We start from the raw sequence: 19,935 nt of genomic DNA, 5'->3' as shown, positions 1-19,935 counted from the left end.
GGAGGCACTCTGAGCCACCAAAGCTGGGGTCCCAGCTTTGATAGTCCATGTTGTGTGAGAAAACCTAATACAGAACCAGGAAGAAAGCACGGCTAGACCCAAAGTGGGTGGAAGGAAGAGAAGCAACCAAAAAGGTTTCAAGAATCCAGCTCTGAGGACAAGAGGAAGGACCTAGGCCTTAGGGTGGGAGAAGCCAGTTCAGAACTGTGTGGGTACAAAAGGAATGCAATATAGAAAATGCCGTGGGAAGACAAGAACTAACTGGGCATAGCTCACACTAATCCTCCAGTTTAGCAGGAGACTCAAGAAGGTTGTCATCAGTTCTTTGTCTGCCTAGGCTACATAGTAACTTCCAGGACCAACCTGGAAATTAAAGAAAAATAAATGTTGGGATAGTCCTGTTATACAGAGGCTTCACAGGGCTAAGAAGCCAAAAGCTTGGCTTGGGTTATCAGAGGTAGCCAGGGATCAAGAGGGTCTTGACAGAGCTGCCCCTTCAGAGGGTTCTGCGGGAGGTGAGGACTAGATCCTAGTGCACAGGTGGGTGTTCCCAGCTTCCAGGAGCAAGCATTTCTATTATGTTAGTTCCTCCCCACAGTCATGGAGGGATCATCTTTCATTTCACACGTGGGAAAGACAAACCCTGGAGCTATGAGGTCACCAATGCAAGTCTCCACCACCTTTACTTGTAGAACCAGGCCAACTGGCTCCACAGCTGACTGCTCTTAGACCCCACTCCCCCACCAGCTTTCCTTTCTCAGCCATCTTCGGCAACCCTCCTTCCCACCCCCACTGCCGTGGAGGACCAAAGACGGACTTGAGGACCAGAACCTTGCCATCACCTACCTGATTCCCTGGTTCTAGTTCCAGCTCTTGGGAGAGCAAAGCTTTGCCAGTGCCTGGAGAGTCTGTGGGATGTGAAGGGAGGCCGAGTGGACCCAGGGCCACCGGACCAAAGCGTCAGCACTTCGGAGAGCGCCGGGGGCGGGGCGGGGGCGGGGCCACAAGACCCCAGCGGGTCCGGGGGCGCGCGCGGGGCGCTCTCGCGGGGGCCGCAGGCAAAGCGGCGCGCGGTCCGGAGCCGCGCCCGCCCCAGCTCAGTCCGAACCCCGCGGCGGCGGCGGCCTCCTCCACACGCCTCCACCTCCGCCGCCGCCGCCGCCGCCGCCGCCTCCCGCGCCGCTCTCCGCCCGGATGGCCAGGGCTGAGCCCGGGAATGGCGGAGCGAGAGAGCGGCCTGAGCGGGGGTGCCGCGTCCCCACCGGCCGCTTCCCCATTCCTGGGACTGCACATCGCGTCGCCTCCCAATTTCAGGTGAGGATCGTGACCCGGAACCTCGGGATCCCCGGGGACCCTGAGGGCGGCGTCCTTTCCCGGCCGAGTCCCCAGCCCCCACAATCTCCAGTTCAGGTTGGTGGCCACCGCGTGGGCCCCCGCAGCTCCTTCCGCCATTCCATGTCATAGGGTGGGGTGCTCGAGGTGGATCTGGGGCAGGAACCCGGGAGGTCGCCTTTCCCCACCACCTTGGCTCTTGAGAATGGGTCTGGGGTTTGGATGGAATTCCCGGTGCAGCAACCCACCCAGACTTTATCCTGCCGCGTCTCAAGGTGTCTAACCCAAGGTGGAAGTAGGCTAGGTTGGAAGCCCCAAGGCCCCAGTTCTCTAAGGTAACAACCTTGGTGCTTTAAGGAGGGAGTCGTGAGCCCCTCCCCCAGCTGGCTTGGCCGGATGGGTCAGATTGCTAGGTTATCTTGAATAGGGTCTTCTGAATTTGGGCAACTCCCCCCCCCCCATCAGTTGTATCTCAGGACAAGTGCAGAAGGATTGACCTCAACCTATCCGTGTGTGTGTGTGTGTGTGTGTGTGTGTGTGTGTGTGTGTGTGTGTGTGTGTTGGGGGGAGGGGGATCTGCCTGTGGATATCCAGGGATACTATTGGGGGGGTCCCTACTGTGGTAAATACTCAGGAGCCTGAACTGAGCTCCCCTTCGACCCACCGTCAATCTGATGTTAGACCAGGTGAATTAATTTCAGAGATGTAAGGGATAATGTGTTGAACCAGTGACTGTCCTCTTTTCACACACACACACACACACACACACACACACACACACACACACACAGAGAGAGAGAGAGAGAGAGAGAGAGAGAGAGAGAGAGAGAGAGAGAGAGAGAGAGTGAGTTAGTGGGTGAGGAAAAAGAGAAAGGTGTCACTGCTCCAAAATCTAGAAGCTGAGCGTGTCTCATTGTCTCCCCATCTCAGGAGCAGGCAGGCGCCTTTCTCTCTCCTGGGGCCCTTGCTCCAGCCAGGCCCCAGCTGGGCTCTGGCGCCAACTTGTCATCTATTGAAGGGGTCTCTAGCTCTCAGGTCCTCAGGTGGGCAGAGACCCCTCCAGGGATCTCAAATGGTATGATCAGGCCCTGAGTCCTCCAAGGAGGCCCTAAGCCCAGCAGAGAGAACCAGAAGGAGGAAGGTTCCAAACCTGAAGGCTTCAGCCTCCAGGTTAAGGCTTCCGAGTCTTCCTGACAGGTCAGGCCTTTGTAGGGGAAGAGAATTAGCTATAAGGGACATAGGTTCAAATCCCATTTCCACTGCTTTCTCGCTGCCTGATCCAAGCTTGCTTTTGTCTTTGGTCTCATCTGTCGGGTGGGCTAATTAATATTGATTCCTGCCTGGGAAGGAGACAGTATACATCAAGTTATTGTTCAACAGGTAGCTGGCCACACAGGCAGAAATCTACACAGCTTGTTTCTGTCAAAGTGTTTCTCCAGTGTAGTTCACTGAACCTTCACATCCCCAGGGCGCACCTTGGTCTGCCTTTTGCTGAGCTGAGGCAATGGAAGATAAGGCAGGCAGAGGGGAGACCTAGAGACCACAGAAAAGTCCGAGACTGGGTCAGATCTGGAACCTGAAACCAGGGCCTGCTCAGTTCCCTCTTCCTAGAGGCCCTACCTCTAGTCCAGGGTAGGCTCACCCAGAGAATTGTGTGACCGTCTCTGGACTATGTAGAGCGGGGGCAACAGTGTAGCAAAAGGCTGAGTGAGGAGTGGGCTGGCCCTACAGGACACTGTGCCCTGACTGTGAGACAAAGCTTGCTTGTGGGGATAATACTGCCCAGTGTCTTAGGTCCTGCATGACCTACTGCCTACTTCAACAACCCCCACTGCCCTTCCTCCAGCCCTGCCTCAGCAGCCATTGGTCTGGCTCCATTTAACCCTGAGCAATTGTGCCTATCTTGTGACTCTGGTAGGTTGTGGGTTCAACTGTTCTTATAGTCATACTCCAAGCCCTTTGAGTCTTCGTTTTTCCTTCAAAATGTCTTCTTTAGCCTCTGAACAGGATGGTTCTAGAACTCAGATGTGTGTGCATCCGTGTGTGTGTGTGTGTGTGTGTGTGTGTGTGTGTGTGTGTGTGTGTGTCTCATTTCTACCCTGAGCTTCTAGAATGTGTAAGCAGCCTATGTCAGTGTTTTGTATCTGCACTACTCAGTCCAGAAGAAGTGCTCAGCAGTGCTGGTTTATTACTGAAGGAAGGGTGGACGCACTGGGCCCATTTCTCCTGGAGAACAGAGTTGTGGTGAATGCTGGCCCAAGGGAAGCACCATGCTGAGAACCTTATGTGTCCAAGAGTGCCTTCTCTCTCCTTCCATAGCCATGTGAACGGCTTAGTATTACCACTGCTTTCAGATGAGGAAACCAAGGCACAGAGCAGTCAGTAGTGGAGCTGACGCAAACCGAGAAAGTCCGATTTTAGCTCTGCTACTGAAAGAGCCCTGGGATCCTGGGGAGCACCTTTGGAGGGGTAAGCATGTGTGGACTTGAAAGATGGGAGCGTCTGTTGGAAGTTGATTTAAACGAGTACATGCTGGGTGGTTTTTCTGATTATGGAAATCTTCCATCTGGTTCCTATGGTGTGTCTGGATATGGGGTGGCGTGAGGACTTGTCATTTTCTACTTCACCTGTTTAGGTACCATTTGGCTTCTTATTTTTGGGTTAGCATGTGTATTAAGTCACTGAGTTACTTACAGACAGCGAAGGGATGTTTTTAAGTGATCCATGTTCTCATAAAGAAAGCTCTGGGGAAGGGAGTTTAGAGCATTGCACAATGGACCTGCTGACCCTGGGCGTGTGGGATGAGGGCTGGAACAAAGGAGAGACACCCCAAATGAGGGTCAGCATGACAAAGGCGCATTCATGGGAAGTAATATGAACAGCCTGCTTTAAGTGTATGCCCAAGAGTCCTGGAAAAGGGATACCTTAGATGTCAACTTATCAGGGTTGGGGTATGGCGCATGCTAAGTGCCTGGCCTGGAGATTCCACTATGGAAGAAAACAAAAATGGTGTGGTAAATATCTCTTATGCAGAAACATGAGGGGGCAGTGACTTCCCCAAGAACACACTACAAGTTAATTAAAGTTGGGACGGAGCCAGGACTCAGATGGAAACCTGGATGGTGTCAGGTGACCCTACTGAGCTGCCTCAGCCTGAGAGGCACTAGCCACAGAGCAGAGGTCCTCATCTACAGCTTCACAGAGCCCTATACACTGCCGATCTAACACACCTTTGCCAGGTTCATGAGGAGGAGCAGTATGCAGAGGTCCTGACATGAGTCTGATCCCCCATGCAGGTGACAATGTAGAGGCAGACAGTGTCTTCCCAGCTAGGACAAACAAGTGTGGTGGTCGTTCAGGTACAGGTCCCACAGGGGAAAGTCAAGCAATCCTCACAGAGGGGGAAGGTACACAGGGAAGGACAGGCTAGGGAACAGGCAAATGGGGGGGGACACCTGTCTGGCAGTGTGGAAAGCAAAGTTGTGCAGGAAGTTGGGGGCCATGTCAAGATGCTGGACTCTTCGACCACAAACAGTGGGTGCTGTCCTGGGATCACTCAGGGACTTCCAGCAGGTGGTAGATGGTGTGAGCTCACTCCGGCTGCTGGGCAGAGTGGATGTGGAGGCAGGGAGACTACAGTTGGACCACCCATCCTGCAGGCAGGTAAGAAGGCACGGGTTCAGGAAGGGAGAGGGTTAGAGGACGGGGCAAACCAGGTCCTCCCACTGATCTGAGATTGAAGAAGATGCAGTAGTGACAAACCAGGATGGTGCCTGGGCTCATCGGGAAATGAAAGACTAGGCAGGCAGTGGGCTATACACCATGGTGCTTGCCAGATTTCAGATTGGTGATTTTTGTTGATGCAGCTGGTGTAGTCAAGTGGGCAGTTGGTTTAGGGAAAGTGCTTTTAGGAGGGCAGGTAGGAAGTATTAAAACCATGGTCCTGGAAATGTCACTGTTCAGAGGAGACTACTGTCACCTTGAGAGGAACCTAGGACATGGTGAAGACAAGATGGCCGGGACCACCAACCTTGCTGTGGTAAGGACAGGAGATGGAATGGCAGTCATTGCCTCTGGTGTAGCTGGTGAACTTGTAGAGCGGAAGAGTAGGCTAGCCCGCAAGCCTCACACAGCCAGCCGGAGCCTGGGAAGGAGGTCCCCTCAGCCTTCTAGCATCCGCCCTCATCTGGGTATCTGGATCCCTGGGAAATGGTACAACCGAAGTCTGCCTTGGTGTCTCAGGTTCCTATAAATTGTGTCACTGCTCCCATCCCCAGTCAGGGGTCTTATCCATTCTAGAATGTCATCTATGCCCTCTGGCCCTGCTCACATTCATGTACAATTCTGGGCACCTCTACTGGGTGCTGCCTATGTTCAGTTACTGGACACGTAAGTAAGGCTCGCACAGCTCCTATCTGTAGCCAAGGCTTTGTGCACCTAACAGGAGCTTCTTAGTGGCTGCCTGTCTGTAGCTTTGCATAGGTTGAGTGAGGTTAGAAAACTGAGGCCAGGGGGGCAGTGGAGAGACTCGGGAGGGGCGTCTGGGGCTAGGTTTTGGGAACCGGAACCAGAAGTTTGCCCAGTAAACCAAAGTTTCACCCATCCCACAACTGCCTGTCCATGTGGGTCTTGTGTATGTCTTCTCAGGGAAGCCATGGGTCATTCAGTCTGTCTCCCTCCCTCCTAACCCCGCCTTTAAAAAAAAAAAAAACAAAAACAAGGTCTCATGTCATCCAGATTGGCTTGGAACTTACTGTGTAGTTGAAGAGGACCTTGAATTCCTGCTCCCCTTGTTGCCATCTCCCAAATGGTGGGTCACATGTGTACGCAGTGCTGGGCGTTGCCGACTCTCACTGCGTGTGAGGCAAGCACTCGATGGATGGAGTGGTCTCCCATCCCGGCCTGCCCTTTGGCTTACTTTATTGGTTGTCATGTTCATGTTCAGTCACAGAGACACAATGGAGTGCCCTGCCCCACACTTGCCATCTGGCCCTAGGCTAGACTCTCCCACCTGGCTCTAGCAACCCAGTCTTAGCTTGGTGCCTAAAGGGTCCCACAAATCGGGTCAGCAGTACCACCCCCATACAGCATCGTACACGTTTTTGTGTAAGAGATACATACAGGTGCGATTGTCCATTTCAGAGGGGCTGAGTCACCCACTATCCAAGCTGGGTCCTTACCAACTCGACGTTCAAGTTGGTATTCAAAAGGGAACCTGAACATGTGCAAGTCAAAGACATAGAGCAGCACAGGGACAGCGTAGGTTGTACAGGGATAGTGTAGGTTGTTCACACTGAAGCATCTTACTGGCAAAGGGCATTATTGGCCAGCTTCCCTTGGGGTGAGTGGGGGACGCCACGAGCCTTACAACCCAAAGGACTATTCCGTAACTACAACTAGGAGGGTGTAAGAGCCACCAGAAAGGTATAGTGTCCTGTTCTAAGTCAGAGGAGCTCTGGGGCTGGTAGAGCGGTGGCTAGGCAGTGGGGTGCCCTGGGCACCTCTTGGAAGCCAGCTCTGTAAGATTTAGGGCTGTGAGGACAGGCTGGACCCCTGGGTCTCAAATAGGCTTCATCATAGGGAGCCCACAGGCCCATGGCTAGCCCTCTTAACTCAGGAAGCTGGGGAGCGAAGGCTCAAGTGTGGCTTCTGACAGCCTGGCTGCAGTCAGCATTACTCAGTGAAGGCTCCATGCTGTGCTTGACCCTCACTTCCTGTGCATGGCCATCTCAGCCTGTATCTTGGCTGAAGGAGTGAAAGAGGAAGTGAGGGAAGCTGGGACTGCTGTGGGGAGGGATGCAAGGACAAGGGAACCAAGGCAGCAAGGCAGTGTGGAAGTGCATGTGAGTACCTGGAGCAGGATTGCTTGGACCATTAGCAGAACCCAGCCCAGGCCAGGCCAGGGTATGGAGTGTGGTGTGTGCTCCAGGTCACAGCCTAAGCAAGGTGTGGCTGGAGACCAACACTTTGAGAGGCTGTGTACTGCAGAAAGACAGACGTCAGAGTCAGGCTGGCCTCCAGGGTCACAGGGCCACCAAATGTGGCTGTGCTATGTGCCTAGCCAACATGGGCAAGTAGGGCTAATGGGCGAAGTGCTTCTGCCCTGGGAAGCTGCCCAAGACCCAACCCCTAGGAAGAAGCTGCCACCCTGCCAGGGCTGCGCAGTTCTCCTGGGTCACCTCCCAGGTCAGGGCTCATACTTCTAAGAAAATGGCTTGGGCGAGGTCAGAAGAACACTCCCCCCCGCCCCCGTCTTCCCAGTGCACGTGCCTACCCTCCAGCTTCCCTGCCTCTTTTCTTCCTTCCCTACAGCTGGTATCTGTGAACACGGAGTTGCAAGTCCCTTTCTTCGGCAAGTGTCTCTTGGTTCTGCCCAGGAGATCTAGACCATGGTGACTAGGGGAGAGTGGGTGGCAGTAGAGGTCAGCCCTTGGCCAGTTCTATCCCCTCCTAGGTAGTGACATCCTCCCTCCTTTGTAACTCACATGCTCCATCTTATCCTGGGGTGGCCAGGAGGAAGGGAACTGAGGTTTACAATACCGATGCCTGAGGCTTAGGGCACCTTATCCATGAGATGGCCCAGAACCCTATTCCAGGGTGGTAAAGAAATGTAGCACATGGCAGCTTGGAAGAAGAGTGAGACACTTCAGGCCTGACATGATGTCATCCCATGATGTCACCCTGCCACCTCAAAGCACCCCAAAGTAAGACTAGGGTAAGAACACCATGGGTTTTAAATGGATGAAGTGTGTCATCCCTGATACTTCGTTCATGAGTGAGTTTGGGAGGGAGAGAAGACAAGAACACGCTCCCTGCCCTCAACGGAGCTAAGAGTTAATAGAAGGCTCCTGACCAGAGCCCAGAGCCCTTCTCACCTTTGCCCCACTAACCTGGTCTGGTCTGGTCTGGCCCCACTCAGTCCTGTTGTTTGGTGGACTGGCTTCTTGGTCCATGCCTAGAGGACATGGATACACAGACACATCCTGTGGCCATGTAGAATCCTTAGACCACTGCAAACCCTTCAGTCTGAGAGGAAGGGTAAGGACTGAGGCTGTCCTGTGGCCCGCACCTAGCAAGTATCTACTGAGCCTAGAGTGTGTACCTGACACCTCACCAGACCTGCCCTCCAGGAGCATCCGGTCTAGATGGGAGTCAGGAAGGGAAAAATACAGATGATGAGGGGGATGTACTCCACCCAGCTTTGTAGTCAGGAAGTGTAGGGCATTTCTTTTTTTCTTTTTTCTTTTTTTTCTCAGAGCTGGGGACCGAACCCAGGGCCTTGCACTTGCTAGGTAAGCGCTCTACCACTGAGCTAAATCCCCAACCCCAGGGTAGGGCATTTCTGATGGATGGGTCAGGAGGGCTTCCTGGAGGAAGGTTTCTCTGAGCACTGTTGGGGCCCAGTACCCACCCTTGGGAGGCAAGGCCCAGCAAACAGTAAACATACAAGGCTGAGTCTCCCCCTTGCAGAGTCCTGGAGGGTTTTTGAGTGAGGAAAGAAAGGATGGTGGTGTCCCTTACTGTCTCATGGCCACAGGAGAGGTCAGAGGGGGAGAGGGGAGACTGAGGCTGGCAGTCAAGGTGGTGTAGTTAATGCAGGAACTGGACCAGGGTTTGGCAATAAGGAGACAGAGGTGTGTGCAGACACCAGTGGAGCTGGGGGCATCCGAGGACACTCCCAGAGAAGATGCCTCGTGGGACCCAGGAACTCAGCCATGCTGTCTGAGTCCCAGACCTTACAGTCAGACTGCACTTAGGGTTAGCCACAGGGCCAAGAGGCCAGACTGAGGAGGGTGCTCTGGCCTCTGGACCAGTCCCCATGTCATTTCAGTACCAGCTAGTAGCCACACCCCCCAGCCTGAGAACCTGCAGCTACCCTTGGGGTCAGAATCTTCCAGGGCAGTTGTCACTAGGGACCTCCATGTTCAGTCAAAGTCACTCCCAAATGACTCCCAATCCTGCGTCCAAACTAGTGGTACCCATTGCTGTCTTCCTGCGCATCCTTCCAGCCAGCACCAATCCCTGAACCAACCGCCCTGGCCCTGGGCTTGCAGAAGCCTCCCAGATGCGGTGTGGAGGCGGAGCCTGTGTCTGTGTGGAATCAGGTGTCCATTCTTGGGGCCCTTCGGGAGCCCCTTCCATCTTCTCATTTGGCACCCTGAGTGTGGCGCTGGCCCTTTAAAGCAGATCGGGGTCTGGCGTTGAGGGAAAAAAATTACCAGATTTCTGCTGTCTGCTTACATGCCTGGCCTTGGGAGGGAAGGGGGGGTCACTCCAGCCCCCAATAGGGGCATTGGAAGGGCAGGTGGAGCCAGTAGCATTGATTGCAGTAACCTGATCCCGCGGGGGAGGCGACGACATCGTTGCGCATCGGGCTGCCAAGGAAGGAAGCTGCCCGCATCTGAGGGTTGGGCCAGGAAGAGTTGGGGCTGGGGCCTGGGTCGGCAGCTGCGGCCTCCTCTCTGGCCCATCTATTTTTAATGAGCTCCCCGGGCTTCTGCAGCCGGCAGAATGCAGAAAGGCAGGCCCAGTCTGTGGAGGCCAGAAGTCCCAGCCCTGCCTTGAGCTCTGGCCCCCCTACCCTTCTGGGCATGAAAGGGCAGCTCTGGAGCCCCGCAGCCCCCTGGCCGGGCAGGGCTCTCCATGCAGCTGGTACTGAAGATGGATTCGAGCCCAGACAATGACAGCTGGTTGGAGGATCAGTGGGAACGCTGGTAGGGTCCTGGGGCCTGGCCTCAGGTGGGGGAAGGGCGAGTTGTCCGGAGGTGCTCTATTGAGCTCAGGGGCCCTGTTCAGACTGAGTGAGGTAGAAGACAGAGGTGCGAGCCTTCTAGGCTTCCCTGGGAGCTGCACCCTGTCCTTCCTCTCCTGGGTGACCTTGGATGAGCTTGTGTACCTCTGCTGTGTGCCTAACCTCCTGGTCTCTGGGAAAAGGCCCAGGCATTCTCTCCAACTCCCCAGATGTCCCATTTATACTAAGCCAGACAGAGTACCAGGGTCAGAGTGAGCCGGTGCAGGGGACAGGTCAGCACCACAGTGGCAATCTCAGTAGTGCATTCCAAGGTAGGCACACAGGGTAGCCTGGGCTCCTGGAAGTCTGTTAGTGGTCTAGTACCAAGTGCTCTCCATGGCCACTCACAAGACCTAGCCTTGGTCTTCCCTGACCCCATTTGTTCAGGGTCCTTATACCAGATGAGATTGTATAGTTGAAGAGATGACACCAAGAATGTTGGCAGGTCCCCCTCACTGTGACCATGGCTCAGTGGCGTATATCTTTGTGGGTGAGAGAAAGGGGCACCTACTGTGCCCTTCTGGTGGCTCCTTGGGTCTTGTTACTGTGGAGTGCAAAGATTTTCCTACTCTGGTACCTCTTGGGGGTTGAAATGGCCTTGGCACTGCCTTGGCCATAAAGGCATTTCTCCAGTAGAACTGAAGGTCTGGACAGTTGGGCCTTCTAGGACTGCCTTCTGGTTGGCAGCCGGATGGAGAACTCCCAGCCGGTGATGCTGGAGAAGCCTGGAGATGCCTCCTCCGCCACCCTAGGTGGAATGCCTTTTGGCTCCAACCCCAAATCCTTCCCCTGCCACTGCGCTGACAGACTGAGTCCTTCATCTGGGAGCTGCTACCTGCCTCCCACGGTCTTCCCCTGAGAAGAGGGAGAGGCCAGCAGGCTTAGTTGGGGCTTAGGGGCCCTGGGTTGTGACTTTGGTTTCTGTCCCCACTAGGCTCACCCATGATATCAGCCTGGAGGAGTTTGAGGATGAAGACCTTTCGGAGATCACTGATGAGTGTGGCATCAGCCTGCAGTGCAAAGACACCTTGTCTCTCCGGGTAAGGGCTGGGTCTGAAGAGTCTGAGTGGCTGGGAGGATGGGCACAAAGATTAGGGAACCCCGCTATTTACAAAGGAGCTTGTGAGTGTGTGTGGCACTCCCGGGAAGTGAAATAACAAGGTAGGAAGCATCTAGTATAATGCTTGACACATCTTGGGTGCTCAATCCAAAATCTCCATTTATTATTTTTGTCAGTACTAAAGCCGGAAGCAGCTTCTTCAGTTGTTCACAGGGAAAGAGAGCAGGGGGCTTGAGATGTAGGACAGTGGCAGTGAGGACCAGAGTGAAGGGAAGGGCCTCTCATGAGCTTCTTGGCAGAGGGCCTGCGACAGTACTGGGTGGAGCCTGGTGGAATCTGCAGTGCTTTGGGGCAGGAAGGAGGAACCCGGGTGCTGCTGGACTAGCTCCTGTGACTGCTCCTGCACCCCCCTGACCACACCGCCAGCATTTTAGGCTTTCAGTGGCCCCTGCTGCATGGTTGGTCCAGTACTGGCATTGCTCAGAGCCCCTTGGCTTTATCCTAGTGACAGGCTCTCTTCTGTATATCTGAGTGCCAAGGTACCCGGGATAGATGGGAATCCCCATCCTGTTGTCAGAACACAGAGCAAGGACTTACCTGCAGGATAGGGAAGGCAACGGCACAGGGCTAAGGATCAGAGGCCAGCACCAGGTGTAGTTGAGTTGCTAGATATGGCATTTCCATGGTGTGAACCAGGGAAGGGCATTTGTCTTAGTGTTGCCCTCCTGGTATCCCTAGCACTTTTACAAACTTCCAGGCAAAGGGAAAGCAAGCTGTGAGGGTGACTTTATGCTTCCCAACTCCTTCACTCTCTTACCAGGCCAGCAAGGATGGAGGCAGAGGCTACTACTTCTGGGTTTAGAGAGTGGTCCCAGAGATGGGTCATACTTGCTTTGAACTTTAAAACCACTGTCTCCCGGGGTTTGGGGATTTAGCTCAGTGGTAGAGCGCTTGCCTAGCAAGCGCAAGGCCCTGAGTTCGGTCCCCAGCTCCGAAAAAAAGAAAAAAGAAAAAAAAAACAAACAAAAAAACCCACTGTCTCCCATATGCAAAGCTTTCAAGAGGGTCTAATGCAATTAGCCAGAACTATCACCTCCCCCTGCCCTGGTAGTAGGCTAACTAGAGTGATCTCCTGGTAGGAGTCTAGTCAAAGTTTCTCTCTCTGTGTCTCTCTGTCTCTCCTCTTTTCTCTCTCTCTCTCTCTCTCTCTCTCTCTCTCTCTCTCTCTCTCTCTCGTCTCTCTGTCTCACTCCTCTCCTCTCTGTCTCTCCTCTCCTCTTCTCTATGTCTCTCTGTCTCTCTCATCTCTGTCTCACTCTCTTCTCTCCTCTCCTCTCCTCTTTCTCTCTCTGTCTCTCTGTCTCGCTCGCTCTCTCCTCTCCTCCTGTCTCTCCCTCCCTCTCTCCCTCCCTGTCTCTCTCTCTCTTTCTCACCTGGAGGACAGCATTATAGGCCTAGTCAACTCTTGAGGGTTGACTAGTCAAAGGATCTGTCCAAGGTGCCAGGAGTTAGAGGCAACAGTGGAAGTAGCATACAGTTCGGGTCTATAAAGGATAGGTTGGCTGAGGGATGTGTTCAGGTCAGAGCTGACTGGGAAGGTCTCCCCTTAAAGTTCCCCTTCGGGTCCAGTCAGGGTCTCCTGCCCGCAGTGCAGTCTTCCTTACCTGGCTGACATGCACTTTCCCCAGTTTGCTTCAATGTCCCCTTCAAATGCCAGTTGTCTCGCTCATGCTCATCCCCATTGGGGACGGAATTCCTGGGCGACCCCTAGGTCTCCATGGCAACAGCGGTGATTTCACTCTGGGCTCGGCTTACAACCCGGGTGAGGTCACTGGCCGTTACCAAGGGAACGGAAGGGTGCAAGGAATCCGGAGGGGGGACCGTGGGAGAAGAGAGGCGTGGGCGGTTCTCTGCGCTGGCGGCGTAAGGATCCGGCCTCCGGGGGGAGGAGGAGTGGCGGACGGGAGCGGCCCAGTGCTTCTGTCTCTGCCTGGCTCCCAGTGTCCCACCCCTTGCGGCCGCGAAATGGACTCGTCCGATTGAGGGGCGGGGCACCTAGGCATCAGACCCACCCCTCCTGCGAGACCCCTCCCGCGCTCACAAGGCCCCTCCTCTGACTCCCCTCCGTCCGCGCCGCGCAGCCCCCGCGCGCCGGGCTACTGTCTGCGGGTAGCAGCGGTAGCGCGGGGAGCCGGCTGCAGGCGGAGATGCTGCAGATGGACCTGATCGACGCGGCAAGTGACACTCCGGGCGCCGAGGACGACGAAGAGGACGACGACGAGCTCGCTGCCCAACGGCCAGGAGTGGGGCCTTCCAAAGCCGAGTCTGGCCAGGAGCCGGCGTCTCGCAGCCAGGGTCAGGGCCAGGGCCCCGGCACAGGCAGCGGAGACACCTACCGGCCCAAGAGGCCTACCACGCTCAACCTTTTCCCGCAGGTGCCGCGGTCTCAGGTAAGACGCAAGCAACCCTGTGCTGAGAGAGGGGGCGGCGCCCTGCGTGGACAGGGAAGACGGAGGGGCGCGGGGCTGTTGGTGACGCCGGGTACCTAGGCGCGCCATGCCTGGGGTGGGACAGGTTTTCTGCTGGGAGGGATAGAGGAAGGACTTGACAAGGAACAGGAAAGTCTGTCCTGGGAAGGACTGAATCCAACTGTCTGGGTATGGAGCCTGCACTGCTAGGGATTTGAGTGGGGAGAGTTGCAGAGGACTAACAAAGGAGTTGAGGTCCTGCAGTTAGGTCCTCTTCGGGTTAGTGCTTCTGTGAAGGTTGAGGCAGCAGCAAGGCCTGGAGAAAAGAGCCTCCGAAATGGGATGAAGGTGGGGATGGGAATTCTGGGTCTGTCTCCAGTTGGACATCTCAGCAGCTGGACATTCCAGAAGGCAGCAATAGAGTTGGGGTGGGGGTGGAGTTGCTTGGCTGAGTTGGGGGCCTAGGGCCCCTTGCTGGTGGCTGGATGCCAAAGAGGGCTCCGTCGACCCATTGTCTTGTAGGCCTAGGCAGGAGAGATACTGGGAGGGAAGGCGCTGAGGAGGTAGGGCTGCTAATGGATGGTGCAGGGGCTGCAAGGAAGGGGTTGGTCCCTTTCCCAGTATCCTCTTGGCATGGCTTCTGGCAGCCCAGCTCATCAATGGTGTGTGTTGCTTATGGCATTTCCTGGGGAGGGAGCCCAAGTTGTGTGTGGAGAGCCTTGTGCATGGGCACTGTTGAGGGTCTCAGGAGGCTGAGAACGTAGGATGCAATGAGCATTCTGGGAGATCCAGGAAGGAGGGCTGCGGATACTACATCTGTCATTTCTCAGTCACATGGTTCAAAGTGGGGGTGAGTGTTATGGAGTCATGGTTTGAATGATTCATCCAGGCCCACAGGCAGCTCCTGGGGAGACCCTTCCTTGTGCCAGAATGTCCTTTCCACTTTGCTAGACCCCAGCTTTCTGAGCTCCAGGACAGGGAGTCAATCACCCTGTCTTTCACCAGGGCTGGGTTTGAGCATGGGATCATGGCTCCCCTCAGTGCCTGGGCTGCTGTGTGGTTCTCCTGGGAGCTGGGCTCTCCCTCCAGCATCTGCTCCTCAGCACCCACACTGGCCAGCACCTCTGCATCTCTTGAGGGTTGTCTCCCAGCCAGCAGGCCTGTAGGGAGGGTGCTAACTTCCCACCCTTCCTGCCTGCTGGAGGGTGGTTGGCAGAGAGGCTTTGGCAAAGCAAGATGGCGTGGGAACAGCCCAGGGATGGCCTGATGGGGGCAGGACCGGGGCCTCCCTGTGCCGGGCACTGCTGACTACTGCTTCTTCATAAGAGCCTTTTGTTCTCTGCACAGGACACGCTGAATAATAACTCTTTAGGCAAAAAGCACAGTTGGCAGGACCGTGTGTCTCGATCATCCTCCCCTCTGAAGACAGGTAAGTCAGGCCTCTCTCTCCCCAAGCTGGGGACCCTGTAGTCTTCACCTGGCTCACCTGGGCTGAGGTCATCTGGGAGCCGGTGGCTGGCTGCAGATCCTGCTGGCGGAGGACAATTGGGAAGAGGAGGGGACAGGTATCTGGACTGGGGTTCTGCCCTCAGCACCAACCTGCCTGTCTGTCTTCTAGGGGAGCAGACGCCTCCACATGAACATATCTGCCTGAGTGATGAGCTGCCGCCCCAGGGCAGTCCTGTTCCCACCCAGGATCGTGGCACTTCCACCGACAGCCCTTGTCGCCGTACTGCAGCCACCCAGATGGCACCTCCAAGTGGTCCCCCTGCCACTGCACCTGGTGGCCGGGGCCACTCCCATCGAGATCGAATCCACTATCAGGCAGATGTGCGGCTCGAGGCGACTGAGGAGATCTACCTGACCCCAGTGCAGAGGCCCCCAGACCCTGCAGAACCCACCTCCACCTTCTTGCCACCCACTGAGAGCCGGATGTCTGTCAGCTCGGATCCTGACCCTGCCGCTTACTCTGTAACTGCAGGGCGACCGCACCCTTCCATCAGTGAAGAGGATGAGGGCTTCGACTGTCTGTCATCCCCAGAGCAAGCTGAGCCACCAGGTGGAGGGTGGCGGGGAAGCCTCGGGGAGCCACCACCGCCTCCACGGGCCTCACTGAGCTCGGACACCAGCGCACTGTCCTACGACTCTGTCAAGTACACACTGGTGGTGGATGAGCATGCCCAGCTTGAGTTGGTGAGCCTGCGGCCATGTTTTGGAGATTACAGTGACGAAAGCGACTCTGCCACTGTCTATGACAACTGTGCCTCTGCCTCCTCGCCCTACGAGTCAGCCATTGGTGAGGAATATGAGGAGGCCCCTCAACCCCGGCCTCCCACCTGCCTGTCAGAGGACTCCACACCGGATGAGCCTGACGTCCACTTCTCTAAGAAGTTTCTGAATGTCTTCATGAGTGGCCGCTCTCGTTCCTCCAGTGAGTCAGTGGATGGGGAGCAGTGTGGGAACCCGAATGGGCCTCAGAGACCATGTAGTCTGCCTGAGAGCAGGACAGAGCTTTCTACCTGCTCCAAGCTTAGGACACCTCCTCCAACCTATTGCCTTCCTACAGGTGCCGAGTCCTTTGGGCTGTTCTCCTGTGTCATCAATGGGGAGGAGCATGAGCAAACCCATCGGGCTATATTCAGGTGAGGGCTGCCTGCCTCCTTGCCTCTGCCAGCTCATCACTGGCATCCCCTCAGCTGCTGGAGACCATATCCCCGTACAGGAACTCCGCTTAGTGGCAAGGACCGAAGTGTCATGAAGAAGCTAGGGCTGTACACCTGGGGGCCAGAGAGATGCCTGCCCCGCATAGAACCTGTGCCCTAGGCAAGGTGCTCACTTTCATTCAAGTTTCCCAAGGCTTTAGGCTTCTGGGAAGCCTAAATTTTTGGATAGCAGACACATGTATCATGTGTTCCTTAGGAGGCAGCACCGTGACAGGTACCTGGGTAATTTGCAAATGTCAGTGGCTTAGGACCCCAGATTGGGCCCCAGATGAGCCGTGCCTCACACGCCTTTGGGACAGGTTTGTGCCTCGGCATGAAGATGAACTTGAGCTGGAAGTGGACGACCCTCTGCTGGTGGAGCTGCAGGCAGAAGACTATTGGTATGAGGCCTATAACATGCGCACTGGAGCCCGTGGTGTCTTTCCTGCCTACTATGCCATTGAGGTCACCAAGGAGCCTGAGCACATGGCAGGTAGTGCTCTCCCCCACTCTGGCCTTCCCACCCCTGCCTCTGCCCACCAACTTACCACAGGTCTTAGCTAGCCAGAGAGAGAGAGAGAGAGAGAGAGAGTAGAGGTGATTCCATTAAAGTTAGTGAGGCCCAGCCAAGTGAGTCTCTGTTGCCTCGGTCACTCTCCACGCTGCCTTCTCCTTGTCTCGGCTCTGAGCCCCTTGCTGATGGCTCTCTTGCTTATTGTATGCTTGCTTTCCAGCCCTTGCCAAAAACAGCGACTGGATTGACCAGTTCCGGGTGAAGTTCCTGGGCTCTGTCCAGGTTCCTTATCACAAGGGCAATGATGTCCTCTGTGCTGCTATGCAAAAGGTACCAACATCTGGGTCCCTGTTTCTTCCTGGGGGTGCCTATTCTCAGCCAGCCCACACTACTGTGGACCTGGAGGCAGTGCTGTGACAGTGGGACAGCTCCCAACTTGACCCTGTCCCTCATGCAGATCGCCACCACCCGCCGGCTCACCGTGCACTTTAACCCGCCCTCCAGCTGTGTCCTTGAAATCAGCGTTAGGGGTGTCAAGATAGGTGTCAAAGCTGATGAAGCTCAGGAGGCCAAGGTGACTTCCTTCAAGCCCCTGCCTTCTTGCCCCATGCATGTCTCCTCCCCTTTATTTCTTGCCTGACGTGTCTCTCCTCTCCTTGTGTGCCTACCCTCCCCCACACTGCATTTGCCCCTCCTGCCTGCTTCCCCCTGCAAGCTGACCATCTTGCTTCTCTCTTCACTCCTGTAGGGAAATAAATGTAGCCACTTTTTCCAGCTAAAAAACATCTCTTTCTGTGGGTACCATCCAAAGAACAACAAGTGAGTACAAGGGGCAGACACGAGAGTCTCACTGGTAGTCTTCAGACACGGTGGGTGGGTAGGACTCCGAATCTTGTCTCACAGATGCCTGCCTTCCACAGGTACTTTGGGTTTATCACTAAGCACCCTGCTGACCACCGGTTTGCCTGCCATGTCTTTGTGTCTGAAGATTCCACCAAAGCCCTGGCAGAGTCTGTGGGGTACGTGTGTGTGTGTAAGTGTGTGTGTAAGTGTGCTGTCCTATCTGTGCTCAGTGTCAGCATCACCCCTTCCCTCTAGTTCTGGAAACCCCAATCCGGGCAGAGGCTGGGAGGTCCTGGGAAGCCGAGGTTCTGGGCTACTTCCTTGTTGATTGGCCACTGCTCCCCTTCTCTTTGGGAAATAACTGCCCACGGACAGCTAGTCTGTACCAGAGACCCAAAGCTCCTCTTGAAGAACCTGGGTTGAGGCTCCTGGTCACTCCTGTGTCCCCCATTTTCCAGGCGTGCATTTCAGCAGTTCTACAAGCAATTTGTGGAATATACCTGTCCTACAGAAGATATCTACTTGGAGTAGCAGCAACCCCCCTCTCTGCAGCCCCTCAGCCCCAGGCCAGTACTAGGACAGCTGACTGCTGACAGGATGTTGTACTGCCACGAGAGAATGGGGGAGTGAGGGCTGTTGGGGTTGGGGGGCAGGGGTTTGGGGAGAGGCAGATGCAGTTTATTGTAATATATGGGGTTAGATTAATCTATGGAGGACAGTACAGGCTCTCTCGGGGCTGGGGAAGGGCAGGGCTGGGGTGGGGGTCAGGCATCTGGCCACAAAGGGATCCCCTAGGGACAGAGGCGCTGCACCATCCTGGGCCTTGTTTCATACTAGAGGCCCTGGCTTTCTGGCTCTTGGGTCCTGCCTTGACAAAGCCCATGCCACCTGGAAGTGTCACCTTCCCTTGTCCACCTCACCCAGAGCCCTGAGCTCATGCTGAGCCCAAGCACCTCCGAAGGACTTTCCAGTAAGGAAATGGCAACATGTGACAGTGAGGACCCTGTTCTCATCTGTGGGGCCTCCGGCAGCTCCGACCTCCAGCCTGGCCAGCACGCTGACCCTGGCAAGCTTGTGTGTTCAAAGAAGGAGAGGGCCACAGCAAGCCCTGCCTGCCAGGGAAGGTTCCCTCTCAGCTGGCCCCAGCCAACTGGTCACTGTCTTGTCACCTGGCTACTACTATTAAAGTGCCATTTCTTGTCTGGACCAGAGTGGGTGTGTTTACTCGGACCCCTGCTGGGCCTTCTTACTGCACATAGGCTATGGAGCCAAGCACTTGCTGCCCAGAATAGCTTTATGCGGGGTTCACATCATAGTAATAGTCAGCCATGTCGGGCCCGTCCCGCTTGCGCTGCTGGGCCTGGGAGAGAAGGGGTCTGGGCCCACCTGGCCTCGGGTGCTTGGGTCTTAGCCCGTAGTCTGAAGAAAGAAGAGGATGAGGGTGGAAACACTGCTTGACTTGGAATGGGGCTGTAGCCAACTCTCAAGAGGCCGTCTGGGAGAGGGAGACATAGGGCTTGGCCCTAGGGGACATCTAGGGACACCTGCTGTGGAGGGTGGGGGAGGGGAGAGAATTACTACCCTACCATCCACCAGGCCTGAGAGAGGCTGCAACAGTTCCAGCGGAGCTGAAAATTCCTCAGGAACAGATCGCTGAGACCTATGGAAAATATTGCTGTGCTGAGCCCTAACCCCAAAAGCCATCACCACTTCTTTATGAGGGACAGTCCGGGGTGAAGACTTCATGAACTAACCCTTCCCAGGATAGTGATCAGCCTCTTCCAGAGTCTTCGAGGCCCTAAGGCTGTGGCCTTACCTCTGGGGCTGAGGTCGAAGGAGTGCGCCTGCCAGGATGAGGTAAAATAGAAAGAGACTGAGCCCAGCCCTGGGGTACAGAACCCCAAGCATGGCGAGAACCATCTCCTACACAGTCCCTGCTGTGCTGGCTACCTGCCCCTCCCCCAACTGGACAGAACCTGGTGCCAATTCTCAGGGCCACCTCACAAAGGACATTAATTCCAGGGTTCAACACCCGCACTACCTCCCTTTTGTGTCCTAGAGAGGACCCCTGTCCTACATGTCCCTGCCAGGACATACCTCCTTTCTGTTCCCGGGACCTGGAATTCCATACTATCCAACTCCAAAGCCCTGTCCATCACTCGACCCCTGGACGCCACCAAACCCACATGGAGTCCCTGTGGTCTGCTGGGGTTATCTGTCTCCTG

General features: G+C 55.5%; 2 protein-coding genes across 5 annotated transcripts; one reads left to right on the top strand and one right to left on the bottom strand.

The window, feature by feature from the left end:
- The first annotated feature begins 153 nt into the window (after positions 1 to 153).
- Positions 154 to 18,916, top strand: Mapk8ip1 (mitogen-activated protein kinase 8 interacting protein 1). Of its 4 annotated transcripts, none has more exons than XM_039104100.2 (12): positions 154 to 1,314; positions 11,058 to 11,163; positions 13,400 to 13,633; positions 14,999 to 15,080; positions 15,270 to 16,082; positions 16,218 to 16,293; positions 16,674 to 16,846; positions 17,088 to 17,197; positions 17,325 to 17,441; positions 17,616 to 17,686; positions 17,788 to 17,886; positions 18,169 to 18,916. In XM_039104100.2, exons 1-12 carry the CDS (start codon positions 1,217 to 1,219, stop codon positions 18,239 to 18,241), a joined length of 2,052 nt encoding a protein of 683 aa, XP_038960028.1. In that variant the 5' UTR covers positions 154 to 1,216; the 3' UTR covers positions 18,242 to 18,916.
- Frey1 (Frey regulator of sperm-oocyte fusion 1) lies at positions 18,912 to 19,664 on the bottom strand. Its single transcript, NM_001109201.1, has 3 exons — positions 19,527 to 19,664; positions 19,297 to 19,370; positions 18,912 to 19,129 (listed from the first exon to the last, which is right to left on the bottom strand). The coding sequence occupies exons 1-3, from the start codon at positions 19,628 to 19,630 to the stop codon at positions 19,005 to 19,007; spliced, it is 303 nt and encodes a 100-aa protein (NP_001102671.1). The 5' UTR covers positions 19,631 to 19,664; the 3' UTR covers positions 18,912 to 19,004.
- Positions 19,665 to 19,935: the final 271 nt, after the last annotated feature.

The sequence above is a fragment of the Rattus norvegicus genome, chromosome 3, assembly GCF_036323735.1.
Source record: "Rattus norvegicus strain BN/NHsdMcwi chromosome 3, GRCr8, whole genome shotgun sequence".
NCBI lineage: Eukaryota > Metazoa > Chordata > Mammalia > Rodentia > Muridae > Rattus > Rattus norvegicus.
Note: the sequence above shows the minus strand (reverse complement) of the source record. Positions and strands in the feature narration are given on the sequence as shown.

Excerpts from the sequence above, each read along its gene's own strand:
- Mapk8ip1 (XM_039104102.2), top strand. The coding sequence starts at position 1,217 with ATGGCGGAGCGAGAGAGCGGCCTGAGCGGGGGTGCCGCGTCCCCACCG. Across the intron at positions 16,847-17,087 it reads GGAGCCTGAGCACATGGCAG|CCCTTGCCAAAAACAGCGAC; the intron begins GTAGTGCTCTCC and ends CTTGCTTTCCAG. Across the intron at positions 17,198-17,324 it reads TCTGTGCTGCTATGCAAAAG|ATCGCCACCACCCGCCGGCT; the intron begins GTACCAACATCT and ends TCCCTCATGCAG.
- Frey1 (NM_001109201.1), bottom strand. The coding sequence starts at position 19,630 with ATGGTTCTCGCCATGCTTGGGGTTCTGTACCCCAGGGCTGGGCTCAGT. Across the intron at positions 19,371-19,526 it reads CTTCGACCTCAGCCCCAGAG|GTCTCAGCGATCTGTTCCTG; the intron begins GTAAGGCCACAG and ends TATTTTCCATAG. Across the intron at positions 19,130-19,296 it reads TCTCTCAGGCCTGGTGGATG|ACTACGGGCTAAGACCCAAG; the intron begins GTAGGGTAGTAA and ends TTCTTTCTTCAG.